This window comes from Grammomys surdaster, unplaced genomic scaffold (assembly GCF_004785775.1).
Source record: "Grammomys surdaster isolate TR1022 unplaced genomic scaffold, NIH_TR_1.0 371, whole genome shotgun sequence".
Taxonomy (NCBI): Eukaryota; Metazoa; Chordata; class Mammalia; order Rodentia; family Muridae; genus Grammomys; species Grammomys surdaster.
The window spans coordinates 507,718-529,610 of record NW_021604790.1 but is presented as its reverse complement, the minus strand read 5'-3'; the positions used below and the strand labels follow the sequence as shown (position 1 = coordinate 529,610).

Genomic DNA, 21,893 nt, shown 5'->3' with positions numbered 1-21,893 from the left:
TCGTGATCTTTTGTAGTCAATCCAAAGACATCTTGCATAATTTGATTCATAACATTCATGAAGGCTCTTCTCTCCTTTTGTCAATAGCTTGTACATTGTCAATAGCTTGTACAAAGCATTCATAAAAGTTCAGCTATAATTTTCACTGACAGCCAGTGTAATGCAATCTTTGTTTCTTACGTTAGTATTGACTTCATGTTCAAGGATTTTGTAGATTGGAGAACACAGTTGCTTTGAGCATCCATGTTGTTTGGGTCAGCCCTGCTCCAGTGGAATACAGGCACACTTCCTTTTTGACCCTGTAGAGTCTTCATCAGACCCGTGCAGCCCCTGCTCCTGGGTAGCCATACACACAAGCAATATATAGGGCAATTGGGAGTGCAGACAATCATCAAGAAGCTACATCACTGAAAAGTCTCATTGTGTCATGGACTTTGACCTCATGGAAGTCACATTAAGGAATACCCATTTTTCTGACTTTGTATACACTCCTGAGCTTTTGCAAGTTAGCATTCAAGCTAAGTCTTTCAACATTCAGTTAACATAGAAAGAAGACTTCTGTTTTAAGTGCTGGAGAGATGGATCAGCAATTAAGAACACTTGCTGAGTTGGGTTCCCAGCACCCACTTCATTAGCTCGGCTCACAAGCCTCTCTAACTCCACCTCTAGGAGATCCACCTTTGCCGGTCCCCTGCTCCCACCCCACCCCCCACCCCCCCGGGGCCGCCTGCACTCACACAGACATACCCACATTCAGACACACATGTGTATACATAATTGTAAGTAAGTTTTTCATATCAAAAGGGCTCTTGTGGAAGTTGGGGATGGCATTATTTACCTGTAATCTCAGCATTTAGGAAGCAAAGGCAAGAAGATGAAGAGTTCTGAGCCACACTAGTTAGCATCCATGTCAACAACAAAAATGTAACAATAAATAAAAACACATATATAAAAAGTAAAGACTCCTGATAGTAGTGTAAGTCCAATTTTTTTTAAGAATGTCTTTACCTTCTCACACATTCTGAAATACTCTGAGGAAGTTTAAGTAGGATCATCTGTGCCTCCCATATTCCATTAGAGTTAACTTTATTATGTGATAGAATACCGGAAGCACAACCAGAGACGTTGGCCATTTACTATGACACTAAATGCTCTTGGATTCCATACTGATCCCTGGAGTTTCTGCTAGTGTTCTTGCCTAGGGTAAGGGTTTTTAATAACTGTGTTGGAAATCTGCTTTAAAACCTTCTTAGCTTAGACTGGAGCAAGTGTGGGAAACTGCAAGTCCCTTTCCACATAAAGGTTCTATTTTCCCCCTTTCCCCTACCTTTTTTGAAATTTTCATCCTTGGATTTCCTTTGGTCGGTTGGTTTGCAGTGCTGGGAGCTGAACACAGGGTCTTGCACATGCTAGGGAAACACTCCACCAACTGAGTTGCTTCCCCAGCCCGTTCTATAGTTCCCTTAATAACAAGTCTCCGGGATTCTAAGAAGCACTCCTTAGTTGTAAAAGGTCAGTGCAACTAACAATCTTTGACGTTCAGTGAAGGAAGCTTGCCTTTCTCGCAGTCCACAAGTCATTTAGTATCGCATCAGGATGCCAACTTTTTCCAGAAAAAGGTTCATGTATTTTGATTTTGGCATTTTGGTCCCAGAGTTGTATTATGGGACAGTCATCACCAAGTTGTTATTAGGGCCATCTTTTTGTCGTCTTTTCATTTCATTTCTGCTAACTTGATTGAAACCATTGTCTTTTTGACTCAGCAGGCAGCCTAGGCCTTGGCTGAATGAAGGGGTAAGTCCTTCCTTGCATGATGGTGTGCAGGTTTTCCTGACTATCGAGTTTGTAATTTTCATATGTGAATTCACATGTGTGGCTTCACCACCATAACTTGCCTCCTAAATACTCTTACTTGTTAGGAAAGAAAGAAACTAGATTTGCTTAAATCTGTTCAAGGCTGACATTCTGAAATTTTAAACTGGATATAACAGTACTTGTAATAATAATTGTGCAGGTCTGATGTGGCTCTTTGGGAAAGAAATTTCTTTTATGAAAAGTTTTTTTTTTAACCCAGCTTTTTAAAAGCTTACTCAAGTGAACCTTTGTTTTGTTGTTTTTGTTTTTGTTTTTTTTTAGTAGGAGAGGACTCAATTAAGTAAAAAAGTAAAGTCCTATTATGAGTAAAGCTACTTCCCACATCATAGTGGCGCTCTTCCTAACTTTAAAACTGAGAATGTCAGTCGTGAGCTTAGTGTTTAAGCGATTATCACTTGCAGCTGTTTGCATGATTAGTCTTGTGTATCCCAATAGCTTTGCTTTTCTGTGCCAGTTCAAAATAACATTTTTGCTAAGAACATTTAAAATTAACTGATATCAGTTTTGTTTTGATTTTCCTGGTTGTGTGTAATATTTCTGGGACAAAAAATTTCCTTAAACTAATAAGCTTTTTAAAAAAAGACTTGGTCTGTAAAGCCAGAGAGACCATTTTTGTGCTTTAATCTTGTCATAGCTGGTAGGCAGGTTCTTGTGCACACTTTCCCCGCTGACTGCAGCATGTGTGTGTTTGACATACTTCCCTTTCCACTTCGCGATTCTAGTGTCAGCACTATAAGTAGACTGCAGCTGTGTTACGTATTTTAGCTACTCAGTCTAATAAAGTGTGCAGGACCTTGAACTACGCTTATGTGTAAAGCCGTATTAGTTACATTTTGTGTCTTTGAACATGTATTGTGTTGTGAAAAAAATATTATTCTACACTAGAAAACTACGGTGCTTCAACCCTAGACTATTTGGCCAACACTTGAGTCTGTTCTCAGCCGTCAGCATTTTGGCTCAGCTCATCGTCTGTTACTTTCCTGAGAAAAGTTGATTTTGTTGTTTTACTTACGGCATATGTTCTGGTCATTGAAAACCAAACGGTTATGGCGGTTGTAATACAACAGTAGTAAGTTTACAAAGTAGTCATTTGCTGCAAGGACTTCACTTAGCCAAATTACTGCTCCCTGCAACCCTCACAGAGCTTCCCGCTTACTCTCTGACCCTTGCTAGGAGGGTGGTACCTTGAAGCACCTATTAATCTTCCCCCTCCTGCTTCCTGCACTTGTGAAACTCAGCGCTTGCTAGGTGTCTGAAGATTTTACCATCTGTGGATTGGGGCTTGTTGTGTTACTTGTAAGATAAGTATTAGTTTATTCAGTTTTTGGGGGCTAGTGGTACCCAGGCCCCTATGCAAAATATGATCTTGATTATCTCCTTTCACATTAGAGGAGATGTAGTATTTAGAACACTCTAAGATATTATGTTTTATGTTGCTGAAGCTATCTTGCTCATGTTCAAGTTACTAATTGTTTAAGTGTAAGTTTTTAATAAACTTATTTCTTTAGACCAGTTTTGTACTGTGTGGTTCTTTTCTTCATTATCCACTGTTGAATATAATCACCTTCCTTACTCCCTCATTATCCAACCCTTGCTTCCCTTAAGTTGAACATTTTCCAGTACTCTTACAAGTTTAAACACTGCATTTATTTAAAAAAAGAATTAATTCTTATTGCTTAGACTTTTTATTAGCTAAATGAAGAGGCTCATACAGGTAGGGTACTTGTCGAAGCGGAATACTTTACTTCATCTCGCAGTGCTAATCCCGTGAAGTTGTCCCGTCTAGCTGCATACTCCCCAACATTGGCTAGCCCTGGTACCACGCAGCAGCTCAGAGCACTGCGATATATGCTCATGTCATGAGCGTCATACCACTCATCGGTCTTTTCATCATAGCACTCAACATTAAAGGTGGTGGTAAAGCCATTAAAGCCACCCACCACAAACAAGAGGTCGTCCACTACCTCGATCCCAAAATTGCTACGAGGGTTAAACATAGTGGGGATCGTGCGCCAAGTATTAGCCACTGGACTGTAGGCTTCTGCACTCCTCAGTCGATTGGCTCCATCAAAGCCACCTACCTGTGAAGAGCAAAAGAAACAAGGTTGACTGCTATCCACTTCTTCCGTTCACCAAGGAAGCCCTTGTGGGGAGGACCAGTGACACTATGCCTCTTTTCAAATGCTTGCCAGTGGTAGGCTATTAGAAGAATCTAAGGGTGCCACTTTATCATTGTACGATAAAAACTCACTGCGTATACATGTTCCCCGTAAGCAATTACACCTATTCCACTCCTCCTGCTCCTCATGGGTGCAATGACTGTCCATTGATTGCTCTCGGTGTTGTACACTTCTGCCGTAAACAGGCATTCGTTTCCATTAAACCCACCACATATGTAGACCTGTGTGGAGAGAATTCAGGATTGCTAAGTTACACTGGGGAGTAGACAGAAGACAGGTGCATGTCGGGGAATGCTTTTTTAGTTTTTTAACTTGGAAAGCTATCTTCTAAGGACATGGACAGGACATAGTAGCTGTCCCAGCCCAGACCTTGGCCTGTTGCAGGCTAGCTGATAGACATGATCAGGGACACCTTGCATATAATTTTATGTATATGGGTGTTTTGCCTATAGTTATGTCTGTGCACCACATATATGCAGTGTCGAAGAGAGTATGAGATCCCCTGGGATTAGAGTTATAGATGGCTGTGAACTGCCATGTGGGTGCTTGCTGTTGAACCCAGGTCTTTTGGAAGAACAGCCAATGTTCTTAACCACTGAGCCATCTCTCCAGCCCTTCCCTGTGCTTTTCACCATATAGATGAGACTGGCCTCCCTGCCTCAGCCTCCTTCAGAGTTCCTTTTTTTTTTCCCCCTCTCAATTACATTTATTTCGATGCGTGCATGTGCCTCTGCCAGAACAGGCATGTGGAGGTCAGAGGACAACTTGCAAGGGTTGAGTTCTCTCTTATCTCTCCTAGACAACCAAGGATAGAAGTCAGATTATCAGATTTGAGCTTTTTTAAACATTTTATTATGTGTATGGATGTTTTGCCAGTATGCCTGTCTATACACCATATGCATACCATGTCCTCAGTGGCCAGAAGGTGTTAGATTCCCTTGTGTCTTAGGGTTTTACTGCTGTGGATAGACACCATGACCAAGGCAACTCTTACAAAGGACAACATTTAATTGGGGCTGGCTTACAGGTTGAGAAGTTCAATCCATTATCATCAAGGCAGGAAATACAACAGCTTCCAGGCAGGCATGGCTCTGGAGGAGTTGAGAGTTCTACATCTTGTTCCAAGGAGAAGACTGACTCCCATGGAGTACACACTTCCTCCAACAAGGCCCCACTTCCTAATGGTGCCATTCCCTGAGCCAAGCATATTCAAACCACCACATTTCACACTCTGACCCCCATAGTCTTGTTCAAACACAAGTCTATAGGGGCCATACCTAAACTTAGCATAATGCAAAATACATTTAGTCCCACTTCCAAAGTCCCCATAGTCTATAGCAGTCTCAAGAAATCCAAAGTTCAAAGTCTCTTCTGAGATCCATCCAATCAATTAACTGTAATCCCCAAAGCAAGTTGGAAACCAGCTGGGCAAACTCCAGACTCTGCATCTCCGTGTCTGATGTCAAAGCCGTCTTCAGATCTCCAACTCCTTTTTCATCTTTGTTGACTGTAACAAACTTCATTCTCTTGGGCTGGTCCCACTCCGTTAGCAGCTTTCCTCAGCAGGTACCTCACAGCTCTGGCATCTTTAACATCTTGGGGTCTCCAAGTCAACTTCAACTTCACAGCTTCTTGTTCCAATGTCTGGGATCCAGACATGATTTTCTAAGCTCCCCAAAAGGGTGTGTGTCACTGCTCCAGCTCTGCCCTCTGTAGCATTCTAGACTCTGGTTGACACTATTCCACTGCCACTGCTGTTCTTGGTGGTCATCCCAAAGAACTGGCATCTCCAATACACTGGGGTCCTCCAATATACTAGGTTTCACCAATAGCCTCTCATAGGCTCTCTTCATAGTGCCAAACCTCAACTTCTTTGCATGACCCCTTCAATCCTGGGCTGCCAACTGCAACTGAGGCTGCATCTTCAACAGTAGTCTTTCCTGGCCTCTCACAAGGCCAAGCCTCAGCTGCTCTCCATGACCCCTTCATACCTTCAAAATCTGTACCACCCGGGTGACTCTTATACACTACCAAGTTCAGCTGCAGAATGAGGTACAGCCTGGGCTATCTGTGAAACACAGCTTCCTTGTGATCTCAGAAAACACTTCCCAGATTTCATCTCAGTGATGCTGGTCTCTTCTTAATCATCACTAATTTCTTAGCTCCAGCTAGCCAGCATCAATTGTCCCAGTAGTCCCTTCTATTTTTGACTCTAAAGCCAGACCCACATGGCCTAAGCTGCCAAGTTCTGCTGCTTGCTGGTGCTGGAACATGACCCCTCTAATTGTATTACCAGCTTTCTGTTTTCCAACTCCCTTACTGCTGAAGCTTGGCCGTCCTGAAACTTGCTCTATAGATTGATCTTGAACACAGAGATCTGCACGGCTCTGTCTCCTGAATGCTGGGATTTAAGGTGTGTACCACCATGCCTGGACTTAAGCTTTTCTTCATCTAGAACTTTCTCTGTCTCAGGCTGGCCTTGAACTCAGAGATCTGCTTGGCTTTTGTCTCCTGGGATTAAAGGTGTATACCACCATGCCTGGGCTTTAGTTTTTCATGACCACTATTCCTCAAGACCCATATCAAAAGCATGTGTCCTCCATTTTTGGATTGAAGTTCATTTCAGACTAAATCTCAAATGAAAACAATAACCAAGTAATAATGCCTAGATATGACTATCCTTTATTCAACTGCAAAAGCATAAACAGTAAGCTTAGCTGGGTGGGATCTTGCTCTGAGGTAACCACTCCCTTAATCTGTTTATCTCCTTGAACATAGGATTCAGCTCAATTTCACTTTCTGGTGCCCCTTTATTACTTGAAATTTTGTTTTGTTCTGTTTTGTTTTTCAAGACAGGGTTTCTCTGTATAGCCCTGGCTGTCCTGGAACTCAGTCTGTAGACCAGGCTGGCCTCGAACTCAGAAATCCTCCTGCCTCCCAAGTGCTGGGATTAAAGGCGTGTGCCACCACTGCCTGGCTAATTACTTGAAATTTTTAACTTCAGATTTTATATTTGTCCTTTCTCAGCTTGCTCTTTTTCATTAAAACACTCTTCATAAGAGTAAACTTTAGTAACCACACAACAGAATTTATAGCAGGCTGTTTTGAGACTTCCTTTGTCAAAGCAATTAATATAAATCTCTTCACTTTAGCCTCAGGCAGACTCTTCAGACAATGGCAAAAACCACCCATATTCTTCACTAAAACATCACAAAAACAGTCTCTAGGCCACATACTAACATTCTTATCCATTGAAACCTCTTGGGCCAGCAGGCCTACACAGTTCAAATCATCCTTAACACCGCTGTCTTCCATATTCCTACTAGGATGGTCCATTAAACTCCACTTAAAGCATTCCATGGCTTTCCAAATTCAAAGTCCCCAAATCCACATTTTTCCAAAGAAAAAGATGGTCAGGCCTATCACAGCAATACCCCAGTCCCTAGTAACAGCTTCTGCCTTAGGGTTTTACTGCTATGAATAGACACTATGACCAAGGCAACTCTTACAAAGGACAACATTTAATTGGAGCTGGCTTACAGGTTGAGAGGTTCAGTCTATTATCATCAAAGCAGGAAACATTGCCGCTTCTACGCAGGCATGACACTGGAGGAATTGAGAGTTCTACATCTTGTTCCAAGGGCAAACAGAAGACTGACTCCCATTGTGGTTAGGAGGGACTCCTTGCCCTCCCCCAACAGTGACACACTTCCTCCAAGACCACACCTACTCCAACGAGGCCACACTTCCTGGGTCAAACATATTCAAAGCACCACATCTTTGAATGAAAGTTCCAGACTGTTAGCTCTCCTGTGGTGCTGGAACCTAATTGGAGTCTTCTGGAAGTGCAGCCATTGCTCTTAACCACAGAGCCATCACTCCCAATCCCCAGAGGGCATTTTTAATGCCAGTCTACACAATCTAAATTTATTGTCTATATGTGCTCGGATTGTGTATGTACATGAATGAGTGTCTAGGTGCCAGTATGTATGTATGCATGCAGAGGCCAGAGAACAACATTGGATCCTCAGGAATCATCCATTTTTAAAAACATGTATGTTGTATGTATGTGCACACATGTGCACCTGTGCATGCATACACAAGTATCTCTGTGCATTTGCCATTATGTACACTTGGAGGTCAAAAATCTTAGAATTGGTTTCTCCTTATGTGGCAAGCTCCTTTACGTGCTGAGCCACCTGGGTGGTACCATCCATCTTTTTTTTAAAAACTTATTTCTGTTTGTGTGTGTGTGTGTGTGCTGTTATGTGTGTCTGTGTGTGTGGTTGTTGTGTGTGTGTGTGCGCACGCTCGCACTGAGATTATAAGCTTGCTCGTCTCTATCTGCACCACATATACGCAGGTCAGTACATGGCATCAGATTCCCCTGGAACTGGAATTACAAGCGCTTGTGAGTTGCCACGTTGGTGCTGATAACTAAACCCAGATCCTCTGCAAGAACAATAATCGCTCTTAACCACTGAGCCAGCTTTTCAGCTCCCCAACTTCTTTGGTGGGTTGTTTGTTCTGAGACAGGATTTCTAACTGCCTTGGAAACTTTGCCAAGTAGGTTGGGTTAACTGATCCTAGGACAATAGAGATCTGCTTGTCTCTGCCTCCCCAACACTGAGATCACAAGCAAATGGCATCATCCCCAGCCATTTTTTGCATGGACATGTGTGCTAAGGCTCTAATTTGGCAAGGCAAACACTTTACCAGCTAAGCCAGCTCCCCACCTACATGATTTTTTTTTTTCCTTTTGAGACAAGGTCTTGTTTTCCCCAGGTTACTCAAACTCACCAGGTAGCTGAAGATGTTGACCTTAAACTTCTGGTTCTCCTGCACTCTCCTCTCCAGGATGACAGCTTTGTGCCCCCACACCTAGTGTTACTTGGTGCTGAACACTGAACTCAGGGCTTCAGTTTGCTAGGCAACTGATCTCAACCAATGGAGCTCCATTCCCACTCACATGGGTTGCTCTTTTTCTGTTGTTTTATTTTGTTTTGTTGAGACAGGGCTTGCCTCACTATAGAGCTGTGATTGGCCTGGAACTCACTATAGAAACCAGGCTAGCCTCAAACTCACAGAGATTTGCCTGCCTTAGCTTCTCGAGCGCTGGGATTAAGGTGTGCACTACCACACCCAACCATGTATTTTGTTTTGTTGTTTTAAGTTTGATTTTTTTTGAAGAAGAGATCACTTTTTAGCCCAGCCTGTAGGCCCTAGATTTACGTAGACCAGGTTTGCCTCAGGCTCTGCAGAAAACCACCTGCCTCTACCTCCTGAGTGCTGAGATTAAAGTGTGTGCCACCATGGCTGGCACATTGTTTTGTTTTTTTTTTTAATAAACAAAACAGCACAGTCAGCCCAGTGTACCTCAGGTTCCACACATCTATGTATTAAAACTAGGATTGCAAATACTGGGGGGAGGGTTAAGAGAGATGGCTCAATGGGCAAGAGCTCTTGTCACTGAACTGATATGGTAGAAAGTTGTCCTCTGACCACAACACTTGTACTGTATCGAATGTATTCCCCACACACACACACACACACACAAATTAAAGAAAAAAGTATTGAGGAGGAAAGCTCAGTGGGTAAAGGAGTTTGCTCTACATAGAGGGAGGAAGAAACTGCTTACTGCAAGTTGTCCTCTGACCTCCACATGTACACCACAGGATGTTTTACACGCACACCGAATAAAAATGTGGTTGAAAAAGAAAGAGAAGGCCAGGCAGTAGTGGCACATACCTTTAATCCCAGGACTTGGGAGGCAGAGGCAGGGAGATCTCTGTGAATTTGAGGCCAGCCTGGTCTACAGAGTTAGTTCCAGGACAGCCAAGCTACACAGAGAAACCCTGTTGAGAGGAGGTGGGGGTGGGGAAGAGATGCAACTGGAGAGTTGGCCCAATGGTTAAGAATACATATTGCTCTTGCAGAGGACCTAAGTTTGGTCTTCAGTTCACAACCACTTGTCACTCAACTCCAGGATCTGATGTCTCTGCCTCTAGGCACCTGCATTCTCGTGCCAATAACTTCACATGGACATGCACACATAGTTTTTAAAACATTCAAAAATGTTTAAAATTATTTTATTTTAAATTTATTTTTATTTTATGTTCATTCGTGTTTTGCCTGCATATATATCTCTCTGAGGGTGTCAGATCCCCTGAAACTGGAGTTACAGACAGTTGTGAGCTGCCATGTGGGTGCTGGAAATTGAACCTGGGTCCTCTGGAAGAGCAGCCAATGCTCATAACCACTGAGCCATCTCCTTAGCCCCTTTAAAACATTAACAAAGAAAAAAAAAATTTTAACAAAAGTATTGGGGTGTGTGTGTGTGTGTGTGTGAGAGGGAGAGAGAGGGGGGGAGGGGGAGGGGGAGGGAGAGGGAGAGGGAGAGGGAGAGAGAGAGAGAGAGAGAGAGAGTCCTCAGAAGCCAGAGGAAGATGTTGGAGTCCCTGGAACTGGATTTAAAAGAAGTTGTGAGCTGCCTGCTTCATGTGGTGAACTTGGGAACTGAACTTGGGTCCTTTACAAGAGCAACAAGTGCTCTTAACAACTGAGCCATCTCTTCAGCACCCTACCTCTCCACCACCACCGCCCCAAAAGAAAAAAAAAACAATCTTAGAAACTCTTAGGGAGAGGGATGTGTCCAGGCTGGGTACAGTGGCTCACACTTGTAGTTACAGCATGCAGGAGGCTCTGGCAGGGGAATCACTGAAGCTTCAAGGCTAGCTTTGGCCACTCTGTGAGACCCTGTCTCAAAGAATCAAAAAAAGTCAAAGTGGCACATGACTTGAATCCCAGCACTCTGGAGACAGAGACAGGAGGAACTCTGGGAACTCCAGGCCAGTTGGGCATACATAGAACTGTCTCAAATAAGTTAATGGGGGCTGGAGAGATGGCTCAGTAGTTTATAGAACTTGTTAATTTTTTGGTTTTGTTTGTTTGTTTTTTGAGACAGGGTGATGATGTGTAGCCCTGGCTGTCCTGGAACCCACTATGTGAATGAGGCTGGCCTCAAACTCACAGAGATCCACATGTCTCTGCCTCCCTAATGCTAGGGATTAAAAGCGTATGCTACCATGACCAGGCTACACCTATTACTCTTGAAGAGGACCCCTGGTTTGATTCCCAGCACTCATACAATGGCTGACAACTGTCCATAACTCTAATTCTAGAGGATCTGATGCCTTCTTCTGACCACCCTGAGCACTAGCCATGCATATGGTGCATATACATATATGCAGGCATAACATCCATGCACATAATATATTTTTTAAATCTAATACAAATAAAAACTTTGCTAGTGAGACGGTTCAGTGTGTAATGACACTTGCCACAAAACTTGAAGACCTGAGTTTGTCCCGGGGCCCCACCTAGTAGAGGAGAGAATCTACTCCTGCAAATTGTCCTCTGACACCTACATATGTTCATCATGCCCCCCCAATTTAATTTTAAAAAAACTTAAATATATGTATGGAAAATGTACATATGTTTCTCATAGTTATCAAAAATACAGTATAGCAATTAACATAGTGTTTACATAATGTCAGATATTATAAGTAATCTGAAGACAATTGAAGTATATGACAGCATAGTATACTTTCTTTCTTAGTATTCTTTTCTTTGAGATAGTCTTCCTGCCTAGCCCAAGCTGCACTTAAAGTATAGCAATCTCCCTGTCTTAGCCTCCCAAGTGCTAGGTTTATGGGTGTGTGCCCCCACATCCAACTGTGCATAGGCTATACACAAGCACCATACCATGTCATATGAGACTCGAGCATCTGGATGCGGCTGTGTACAGGGGACCGGCATCCAATCTTCAGTGGATACAGAAAGACAACTGTGAGTGTTGCCATTTTGTCTTCCAGCCTCATCCCAAAAGGACGAACAGTATCCATCTTCCCCTTCCACCCTGGTTCTTTACCTTCCCATAGAGTGTTGTGGCGCTTGCATCGCTCCGCTGCTCGTGCATGGGGGCAATGAGTGTCCATTGGTTGGTCTCTGGCTCGTACCGTTCAGCAGTGTTGAGACGCACATAGCCATCAAACCCTCCCATGGCATAGATGAAATTGCTGAGGACTGTCACGCTGACATAGCAACGTCTAGAGTGCATAGGGGCCACTTGGTGCCAAGTTTTCTTCACAGGGTCAAAACGCTTAACACTATTGAAGTAGTCTACGCTATCAAACCCCCCGATGATATAAACATAGCCTTTCAAGTAGGCTGCCCCATGGTAGGCTCGAGGACTTTCTTCCTCACACGTGACATTCACCCATCTGTCTGCTCGAGCATCATAGGCCTCAATGGCATTGGTGGGGCTCCCGCCACTCCAGCCACCAATAGCAAATAGGATGGCATAGGGCAGGCGGGGCCTGGTGAGTGGGTTGGTGAAGTCAGAATTGGAGGGTCCGTTCATGTTCAGGTCATACATAGCCTTTAGGGCGTTAATGATGACTGGCTTACATTCCTCACTGTCTTTGACATAGTCATTCATCTTAACATTATTCATGAAGTACTCGGCATGCATTAGGGCCAGGCGAACCTAAGAAGAAAATACAGAAATTTATTCAGGTGAGGCAAGGACGACAGCAAGTCCCATCTCTTTAAGCCCTGCTTTATCATCTGCCTTTGGGTTTCTGGGAGTATTTTGGTTTGTGCTTTTAAAATGTGTGTGTGCGAGTGTGCATGTGTGCGTGTGTGCGTGCCCATGTGTACGTGTGCATGTATGTGTATGTACTGGCAGAGACCAGAGGAGGACATGGGATCCCCTGGACCTAGAGTTGTAGATGGTTCAGAGTCTGAGTGCTGTGAACTGATGTCACGTGCTCTGAGGGAGCAGGCGGGGCTCATAACCTCTGAGCCATCTTTCCAGTCCCTTAGCTCGCTTTTTTAAAAATGGAGTGGGGCCTATCACAAAAGCTTCTGCCTGTGTGTAGGGTATGTTCTTCTAGATGAGCTGCCTTATCTGGCCTCAGTGGGAAAGGAAATGACTAGCCTCACAGAGACTTAAGTGCCAGGGTGGGGAGATACCCAGGGAGGCTCCCACCTGCTCAAAGGAGAAGGGGAGCGGGGAGAAAAGGATTGTGGGAGAAAGTGTGTATTCAGCTCATAGATGGTTTTGTTTCGTGGAGGTGGTATACATATAAAGACATGAGCTAGACAGAAGGCATCTGAGGATAGCATTCCTTGGCCGCTGGGTAGAGTTTTTAGACCCAAAGAAGCCATGTGATTGTTCAGAAGTTACATAGAGCTCCATATGTAAAATAACAGTAGTTAACACCAAGTCACTACACTTGTGTGCTACCCTCACAACTTAGTTCCTATGATAGCTTCCACCTTGGAGCGAAGAGCTTATCGAATGGCAGCAAAGGTGAAAGCACCCTTTGAAATTCTGTGGAGTCGCCTGCTGCTCTCCCCACGCTAAGAGGCATTTTGGTTAAGGAAAGAACTAGCAACATGAAGGGAAGAGAAAGTTGCCAACTCAGGGAAGAGCAGGAGGCAGCCCTCACTAAGTGTCAACACAGCCTTGGGATCCGTCATGCACCTGGCGCTTCTCATGTTTCCTTTCCACAAACTCATACCCCACACCTACTTTGAGTTGACTCTTGTATGAAGGGCTAGCAGGGCCAGGGACTAAGGCATGTCTGCCCCCAAGGAGTTCACCGTCAGCTGAAAACGGGGGATACTTATTTATACAGCATTACAATCAGCAGACAGAGAGCGAGAGATCTATTCTGTGGCTCTTAGGGAAGCTCCCTCTGGGTAGAGGAATCAAACATGAGCAATTAAGTATTTGCAAAGAGTAACTAAACTTGACCTTAGGAAGTAAAACTGAAATATGTTGCTTCCTATTTTGGGGGTCGTGAGAAATCCACTTTAAAATGGCCTCAAATACTGCGTCCTCCTGCTTCACGTTGAGTTCATCTTTCTCAATGATATCCTTAAGCTCGGTGACCGAGAGCTCCAGAAACTCCGCCGAGACTTTCACCATCTCCTCGAAGTTGTGCAGGATGAACATGTAGGCCTTCTGCCTCAACTCGGGGCAGTAGTAGTAGTCTGTGAACTTGCAGATGCCGATACAGTTATCCAGACACAGCTCTGACTTGAGGAACTCACAGCAACCCCTAACAATCCCCATGATGTTAAACTGGTCAGCAGCGGCCAGCAGCTTCTCCACGTTGTCAGGGGTGATAGGCACGGTCCGAGTGTATGCATACTCAATAATTAGCTTCATCATGTCAGGGGAAATGCCAGGAATGTTGTAAACCTTCTTCTCAGTGTTGTTCCAGCCACTTGTAAACAAAGCTCTGGGAAGGGGAAAAAGATGTGAGAAATTAGCCCAGAAACATTCTCCTTGAAAGGCCCTTCACACTCTCTGACCTTTGACTGTTTGCTTTCTGAGGCCAGCTTGGAGACACCTCAAGTAGTGCCCAGTGATGGATATATAGTCACCATGTCTTTGCCATCTTATTTTTCATAAGATGTGTGTGTGTGTGTGCGTGCGTGTGTGTGTGTGTGTGTGCAGGAACACGCACAGGAATGGTCTCCTGTCATGCATATATGTAAGCCATAGGTCAATATTGACTGTCTTCAATATGTATGGTGTGTTTATGTTTTGTTGCTTTGTTTTTCTGGTTTGTTTTTGTTTTTTGTTTTGTTTTGTTTTTGAGACACGGGTCTCTCATGCTGCGTGGAACTCACTGTTCTGACTAGACTTACTGGCCAGCCAGCCCCCGGGGATCAACCTGTCTTTTCCTTCCTGCACTGGAATTACAAATATGTGCCACTATGCTTGGCTTTTGTGTGGTTTCTGGGGATCTGAACTCAGGTCTTCTTGCTCAGGCAGCAAGCACTTCCCCCAGTGAGTCATTTCCCCAGCCCACCTCCCTTTTTTCTTTTATAGTGTTTGGATGGAGAAATTCAACTCTAGAATGAAAATAAGATCAAGGTCCAGTCTTGGTCTGGAGAGCTGCCTCAGCAGTTAAGAGCACTTGTTGCTCTAGACCCAAGTTCAATTCCCAACACCCACGTGGCAGCTCACAGCCATCTATAACTCCAGTTCCATGGACTTCAATGCCTTCTTCTGACTTCTCTGCAAGCACCAGGCTTGTACATGGTACCATACATACACACAGACAAAACATTCATATGCATAAAATAAAAGATAATTTAAAAATGAGTCTCACAGAATAGAGAGAGAATGACCCAGCAATAAGTACTTGTTGCTCTTGCAAAGGATCTGGGTTTGATTCCCAGCACCTACAAGGTGGCTCAAACCATTCTAACCTCAGTTCCAGGGAATCTGTAGTCCTCTTCCGGCCTCCATGGGCAGTAGGCACACAAGTATGTATAGGGATACACGCAGACAAAGCATTCATACACACAAAATTGAATCTAAATCTGCCTTCTCCCATTGCCCACCAAATCTCCCATGTGTACAGACAATCCAGCACCAGAGTAGTCCTTACAAAGAGTTCATGTCCCACTTGCATTCAAAACCTTCCCCTGACTTTGTTGGTAAAACGGAAATACCATTCAAAAGACCAAAAGAAAAAGAAAAGGATGGGTGTGGTGACACAAGGCTGTAATCCCACAAGCATAGATGACTGCTCCTGTGCAGAAATGTTCATGTGGAGGTCAGAAGACAACTTGTGGGAGTTAGTTCTCTTCAGTTAGCTCCCGGGGATTGAACTCAGATCATCATGCTTAGCAGCAAGCACCTTTACTAACTACTGAGCCACCATCCGTGTGTGTGTGTGTGTGTTTTAATCATATATTTTTTTAAGATTTTCTTTTTTAATTTATGTATAGCCCAGCATGGTGGCACACACTTTTAGTCCAAGCCTTCAGGAAGGAGAAGCTGTTGGATCTCTGTGAGTTCCAAGCCAGCTTGGTCTACATAGCAAGTTCTAGGACAGCCAGGGCTACACAGAGAAAACCCTTTCTAAAAAAAAAAGGAAGGAAGTAAGGGAAGGAAGGAAGGAAGGAAGGAAGGAAGGAAGGAAGGAAGGAAGGAAGACGCACCACCAAGTGGTGACACGCCTTTAATCCCAGCACTAGGGAGGCAGAGGCAGGCAGATTTCTATGAGTCTGAGGCTAGCCTGATCTACAGAGGGAGGACAGCCAGGGCTACACAGAGAAACCCTATCTCAAAAAACAAACAAACAAAAACAAAAAATAAAAGGAAAAAGAATAAGCTTGTGGTCTGGGCCCAAGCATAGAGCAGGTCTCAGGTGGCAACTCTGTACCCAACCTCAGAAAACCGAGAGAAAGAGGGCCTCCCAGGTGCTTTAACTCAGGCAGCATCCCAGGTAAAAATGAATCACCCGTGATGTCTGCTGTTAGAAGTTCTAATCCAGATGCTTGCCTCTGAACTTATACTACTCAGACCTTTGAAGGGCCACTGACAAGAACATCAAACAGCTAGAGATTGACATCACTAATCTGAAGAAATCCCTCGTTTCCCTGTCTGAAGAGACCTCCTAAAATCGCAAAGATCCTTATTGGACTTGATTTACTCTATTACAATAGAAAAGGCTGTGTACAGCTCTTGACTGTGTACAGCCCTTAAAGAAGAATGTTACCTTTACATAGACAAGACAAGGAGGGTTAAAGAGAGCATGAAACAGGTAGTGAAGGCCCTAAGAAAAATCAGAGAGAGAAAGAGACAGATGAAGGGTGGTACAAGAATTGGTTTTCAGCCTCTCCAAGGTTGTCAACCCTACTTCCTTATTTGGGTTCTTTTTGCTTATTTCTGCTGGTCCCTGGGCCTCTAATAGGCTGAATAACTCTGTGAAACAACAGATAAATAATCTGGTTGCAAGACCTACTCAGACACATTATCATAAGTTAGCTATGGAGGACCACGAGACTCAAGATGAGGTTGTTACTTTATACAGGATATTCCCAAAACCCATCTCCACCCAACCTAAAAGGGGGGACTTCTGCCCCTAGACCAAGCAGAGAGGGGCCACCCAGAACCCCCTCTGATTGGCGATCTGAATTCTTGCTTAGGCTGTGAGGCTAAGCACTGCAAGGGAATATAAATAAAAGAAAAAAATATCTCTCTGGGTTCCCTGAGGGACAAGCCTGACTGCATAGGGGTTGATGTCAAAAGTATCCCCCTCCAGGAAAAAGACATCGGGATGGGTATGGCCCTCATGCCTCACTGGACAACGACAGGGGGACCAGAGCCATTACAAGGTCCCCTTCAAATACTGGAGGTCAGGCCTCTATCCCCGCCTTCGCAAGATTAGAATTGCCACAGCCCTTCTATACTTAGAGAAAGGAGGAGATGTCAGGGGCAGCCCTGCTTACACACTGAAGGCCTAAAATCAGCAATAGGCCTGTCATACATGTATACTAACACCAAGTCTTGGGTCTCAGTGGAAAAACATTGAAACAGATAGGTATAAGCTATTGTAAACAGGTACCTTTTGTGGAAATTTACAAGTAGTCATAGACCTTGTAAATAGGTAGCCTTGGCAGACAATACCAACTTAGATAAGGACAAGTGGGTCATAGGCAGAGTCATAGTGACTTGTCCCCTGAACCTTCACCCAGCTGATACTCAGTTCTGAAAGATATCTGTATTCCCCCTGAACACCCACACTCCGGTGTCATCCCCTTCCCCACATCCTGCCTTTCTGTGTTTATAACCCCTGTGTGAATGAATTACGGTTTGAGGAAAAATAAATTATTTTTTTAAAAAAAGAATAAGCTTGATGAGAACAGGACCGTTGACCTCTTTCTTTTCCTTCCAATACCCAGTGGACCCCAGTGAGAAAATATCCAATAAATGACCACAACTATGTGTTAGGCGCGCCCTTGTAAATAGGTACATTTCTGGGTATTGAATAAAACATTTGTTTTTTCTATGAGACTTAAGGACCAGTAGGGCTTAGGTATCAAATTCTTTAAGATCCGTGCTTGCCAACTCACAGCCTCTGCCAAATGCAGCCCAAAGCCAGTCTACCCCTTACTATTGTACTGCCCCCAGGGAACAAGGTTTTTCTTCACATTATGGAGGGAGTAGAGTGTTAAAGAACATTCTGTGACATTTTAAAACTGTATTCAAATTTCAGCGTCCATAAATAATTTGTATTAGTCCTGTCTTCTAGGCCTTTTTTTTTTAAAGGCAGGGTCTCACCTATGTAGCCCTGGAACTCCCCATGTAGACCAGGCTGGCCTAGAACTCTCATAATCTGCCAGCCTCTGCCTCCCAAGTACCAAGATTAAAGATGGACACTAAAATCCTGGCCTTGTTTGGCAGTTCTTAACAGAAAAGCAGAGTTGGGCAGTTGCCAAAGAGCACACAGCCTGCAGAGCTCAAGTCATTTAACACCTCGGAGCTGCAGAAATGGGTCTCTTTTCTTTTTCTTTTTTTTTTTTTTTTGATTTATTTAAATTTATTTATATGAGTACACTGTTGCTGTCTTCAGACACATGAAAAGAGGGCATTGGATCCATTACAGATGGTTGTGAGTCATCATGTGGTTGCTGGGAATTGAACTCAGGACCTCTGGAAGAGCAGTCGGTACTCTTAACTGCTTAGCTATCTCTCCGGCCCTGGGTCTCTTTTCAATAGAACAGGAAGTTCCACTCCAAACACCTACATGGTAGCTGACAACAGCCTGAAGTGCTGGTCCCAGGGGACCCAATGACCCCTTAAGGCCTCTTCAGGCACATCATGTATGTGGCACAGACAGACATACATGCAGGCAAAATATCCATAAATAAAATAAATGGACAAATACAAACTTTAAAAAAAGATATTTACTATCATCTTCTTGTTGTTGTTTTGGTTTGTTTCTAGAGATAGACTCTCACTCTGAAGCCCAAGCTGCCCTTGAACTACTGATCCTCCTGCCTCAGCCTCTCCAGTTGCTGGGTCTACAGGCATGAGCCACTATGCCTGGATTACAAGATGGTCCTTTTGGAGCCTTTTATAGAGTGTAGAATCAGGCCTGTCTAACCTTTTCACACTGTAATGCCATGTCCTCACCTACAAAGCTTAGACTTGAGGACAGCTCAAACCAGTTACAAATACACACAGAGCCCCGGCGTTGGAAAAATGGCTCAGCAGTTAGGAGTACATACTGTGAGCTCTCGCAGAGGACTTGAGTTCAGTTTCCAGCACGCATGCCCAGTGCTCAAAACTGCCTCTAACTCTGGTTCCAGCATCTGCATATCCCACACACAGGCATGGCTATACACATAATTTTTTTTCAAGTCTAAAAGTTTTAAGTTTTTGACTTGGCAGCATGAGACCTGCAGGTCATGGGGTGGCCCCTTAACTGAATAGAGTTTTCTTTAGGGTAAGGATTGGGGTTTTCTTTTTCTTTTTTATTAATCATCCCATTTGTTTACAACTCAAATGATATCCCACTTCCAAGTTACCCCTCCACCAACCCCCCATCCCACATCCGCCTTCCCCCCTCCCCTTTGCCTCTATGAGGGTGCTCCCTCACCCACCCACACTCTCTCACCCCACCACTCCAGCATCCCCCTATGCTGGGGCATCAAACTTCCCTGGGACCAAGGGCCTCCCCTCCCATTGTTGTCAGGCAAGGCCATCCTCTGCTACATAGGTCTCTGGAGCCATGGATCCCTCCAGGTACAGTCCTTGGTTGGTAGTCTAGCCTCTGGGAGAACTGGGTGGTCAGGCGAGCCTATGTTTTTCTTCCAATGGGGTTGCAATCCCCCTCTGTTCCTCCAGTCCTTCCACCAGCTACCGAATTGGGGTCTTCTTAATTGGGTAACTGAGACAGTCTTGTATGTAGCTCGGGCTGGCCTAAAACTTATGCAGCCAGGTTGACCTTGAACTCATTTTGATGCCTGAGTCTCCAGAGCGCTGAGATTACAGATCTGTGTGGCATGATGCCTAGCTCTCAACCATTGTCTTTTTTTCCCAAGCCCCTTTGTCTTCATTATTATTTTGAGACAGAATGTCACTAACTTGCCTAGACAGGCTCTGAACTGTTTGTTGTTATGGGTGAGAATGGTCTGTCTGAGTCCTGGGGCTTGAATCCAAAGCCTGGTTCATGCTGGACATGCCTTCTACTATTGAACTATATCCCCAGCCCCCCGAAAGCCTCAGCTTCTGAGTAAATGGGATTGTTGATCACCAAACTGGGCTTGAGGAAGAGCTTTTAGCAAAAGGTGGACATAGTCCTCATATTTTCACTGGCACCAAGCACCCTGACCGTTTCAGTTTATAAACAAAAGAACCCGTGCACTTCCTGAGTGAGAAGAAATTCAACCCAAACTCCTTTTCTTTTGAAAATATTTCCTGGCTTCTCTCCTCTTTTATCCCCCCCCCCCGCCCATCCTCTCCACCCTTTTTCATTGATCTCCCTGCTTTCAGTATTCTCCACTGGGACTGGGTCAGGAGAGGCACCAGAAGTACTAATATCATCTTGGTTGACGTCCAAAATCCGTGAGAATCCAACTAAAAGTTGGTTGGGTGAGATTTGAAGAGAAAGCACCTGCCCTGCCAGATGGTGGCTGAAGACCAGTTTAAAACACAGCAGGACATAGAGAGGCTCTGGGCTTGGCTGTGTTTGGGTAGAAGGCAGCACAGTCTGGCTACAAGAGAGTTTAGAGTTTCAGTGTCCCTACATTTAAGATGGCAAATGGGAAACTGAAAAGCAGATGAAGTGACCTCAGGAAGAGCCCTGTTCTCCCCCCTGGGCATTGCTGGCGCCCCCCCCCCCATGTACCTAAAGTAGGAGCTGCAGCTACAGAGGATGTTCTTGTGGGCATTGAACTCGAAGCCATTGACTTTGATGACCACGTCGCAGAGTTTGCCCTCAAGCCGGAGCTCGTTGAAGATCTCACAGGTCATTGCGCTCATCTTCCTCTCCATGTGAGGCTGGTGGAACCGGGTGGAGGCCGCAGTGCTCTCCATCTCCATGGCACCTTGGGACCAGGGGAGAGAGGCTGCTCTCCTGGGGTGTTGGGGAGGGTTATGGGGGGCCCCTTTAGCCAGCTGTCGCTCCTTTTCCCTACTACATCTTTCATATAGGGACCATCAGGCAGCCCAAGTTCCAGAATCCCGGGCAGTGAGATCACTCAGGATTGTGCTCTCGGGTTCTGGAACCCCTTCTTGCCCCTTCTTTTCCTCCCCCTCCCCCCCAGAACATACAGGTAGACCACCCCACACCTCCTTCCTCGTCCTCAGACCTAGGGCAGAACTGTGGCCACCAACACAACTGAGCCTTTACTGAGTCTGCTGCTTGTTGCATCTTCAGGTTGGGTCCCCACATCCCTGCAGCATCCTTCCAAAGCTCTCACTGGGCTCTCCATGTGTGCAGAGCCAGAAGCAACGCTGATCAAATGCCATGCTGGCCAGGGTCTTCTAGCCCTTGAGATGACTTACTGCCTTACTTTGTGGCCTAGTGATGATGAAGGGCCCAGTTAGGGAAGTGTCTCCTGGGCGCATCCCCTGTCCAAAATGCATTTGGATACCTGGTGGGTTGTTATTTGCAATGCTGGGGATAAATCTCAGGGCCTCATACCTGCAAGCAAGAACTCTCTCACTAAGCAGTGACCCCAACCCCAGTAAAGACTGCACTTGCTATTGTGTTCCAGAAAGAGTGACAGGTGCCCATACACACCAAAGCCTCATGACAGCCAACCCACATATAGGACCCTAGCGTCTTGGCCCTCTCTCCTGTCCCCCTCAACGCTCCTCCACCCCCACATACAGTAGAACAATCCCTTGCCCCCTCCCCCTCCCCTTCGCTTCTCCTGCCAGCATCCGGAGCCAGCCTGGAAACGGCCAGCAGCTCCTAGATCGACGCGACTAGTGCGAGGCGACGCCTGCGCAGT

At 44.9% G+C, this 21,893-nt stretch overlaps 1 protein-coding gene across 2 annotated transcripts; it reads right to left on the bottom strand.

Moving 5' to 3' along the window:
• Positions 1-3,503: 3,503 nt before the first annotated feature.
• Positions 3,504-21,126, bottom strand: Klhl10 (kelch like family member 10). Of its 2 annotated transcripts, none has more exons than XM_028780672.1 (5): positions 20,783-21,126; positions 13,879-14,368; positions 11,986-12,603; positions 4,127-4,276; positions 3,504-3,956 (listed from the first exon to the last, which is right to left on the bottom strand). In XM_028780672.1, the coding sequence occupies exons 1-5, from the start codon at positions 20,974-20,976 to the stop codon at positions 3,582-3,584; spliced, it is 1,827 nt and encodes a 608-aa protein (XP_028636505.1). In that variant the 5' UTR covers positions 20,977-21,126; the 3' UTR covers positions 3,504-3,581. The 2 variants fall into 2 exon arrangements, with proteins under 2 accessions (XP_028636505.1, XP_028636506.1); XM_028780673.1 differs by having other exon boundaries at positions 3,525-3,956; positions 20,845-21,126.
• Between the last annotated feature and the right edge of the window lie 767 nt (positions 21,127-21,893).

What these genes read in the sequence shown, in the direction of transcription:
- Klhl10 (XM_028780672.1), bottom strand. Translation starts at nt 20,976, where the DNA reads ATGGAGATGGAGAGCACTGCGGCCTCCACCCGGTTCCACCAGCCTCAC. An exon ending in TTTCAGTTTTACTTCCTAAG is followed by an intron (nt 12,604 to 13,878) that starts GTCAAGTTTAGT and finishes TTTTCTTCTTAG; the next exon opens with GTTCGCCTGGCCCTAATGCA. An exon ending in CCACAACACTCTATGGGAAG is followed by an intron (nt 4,277 to 11,985) that starts GTAAAGAACCAG and finishes CTCTCCACACAG; the next exon opens with GTCTACATATGTGGTGGGTT.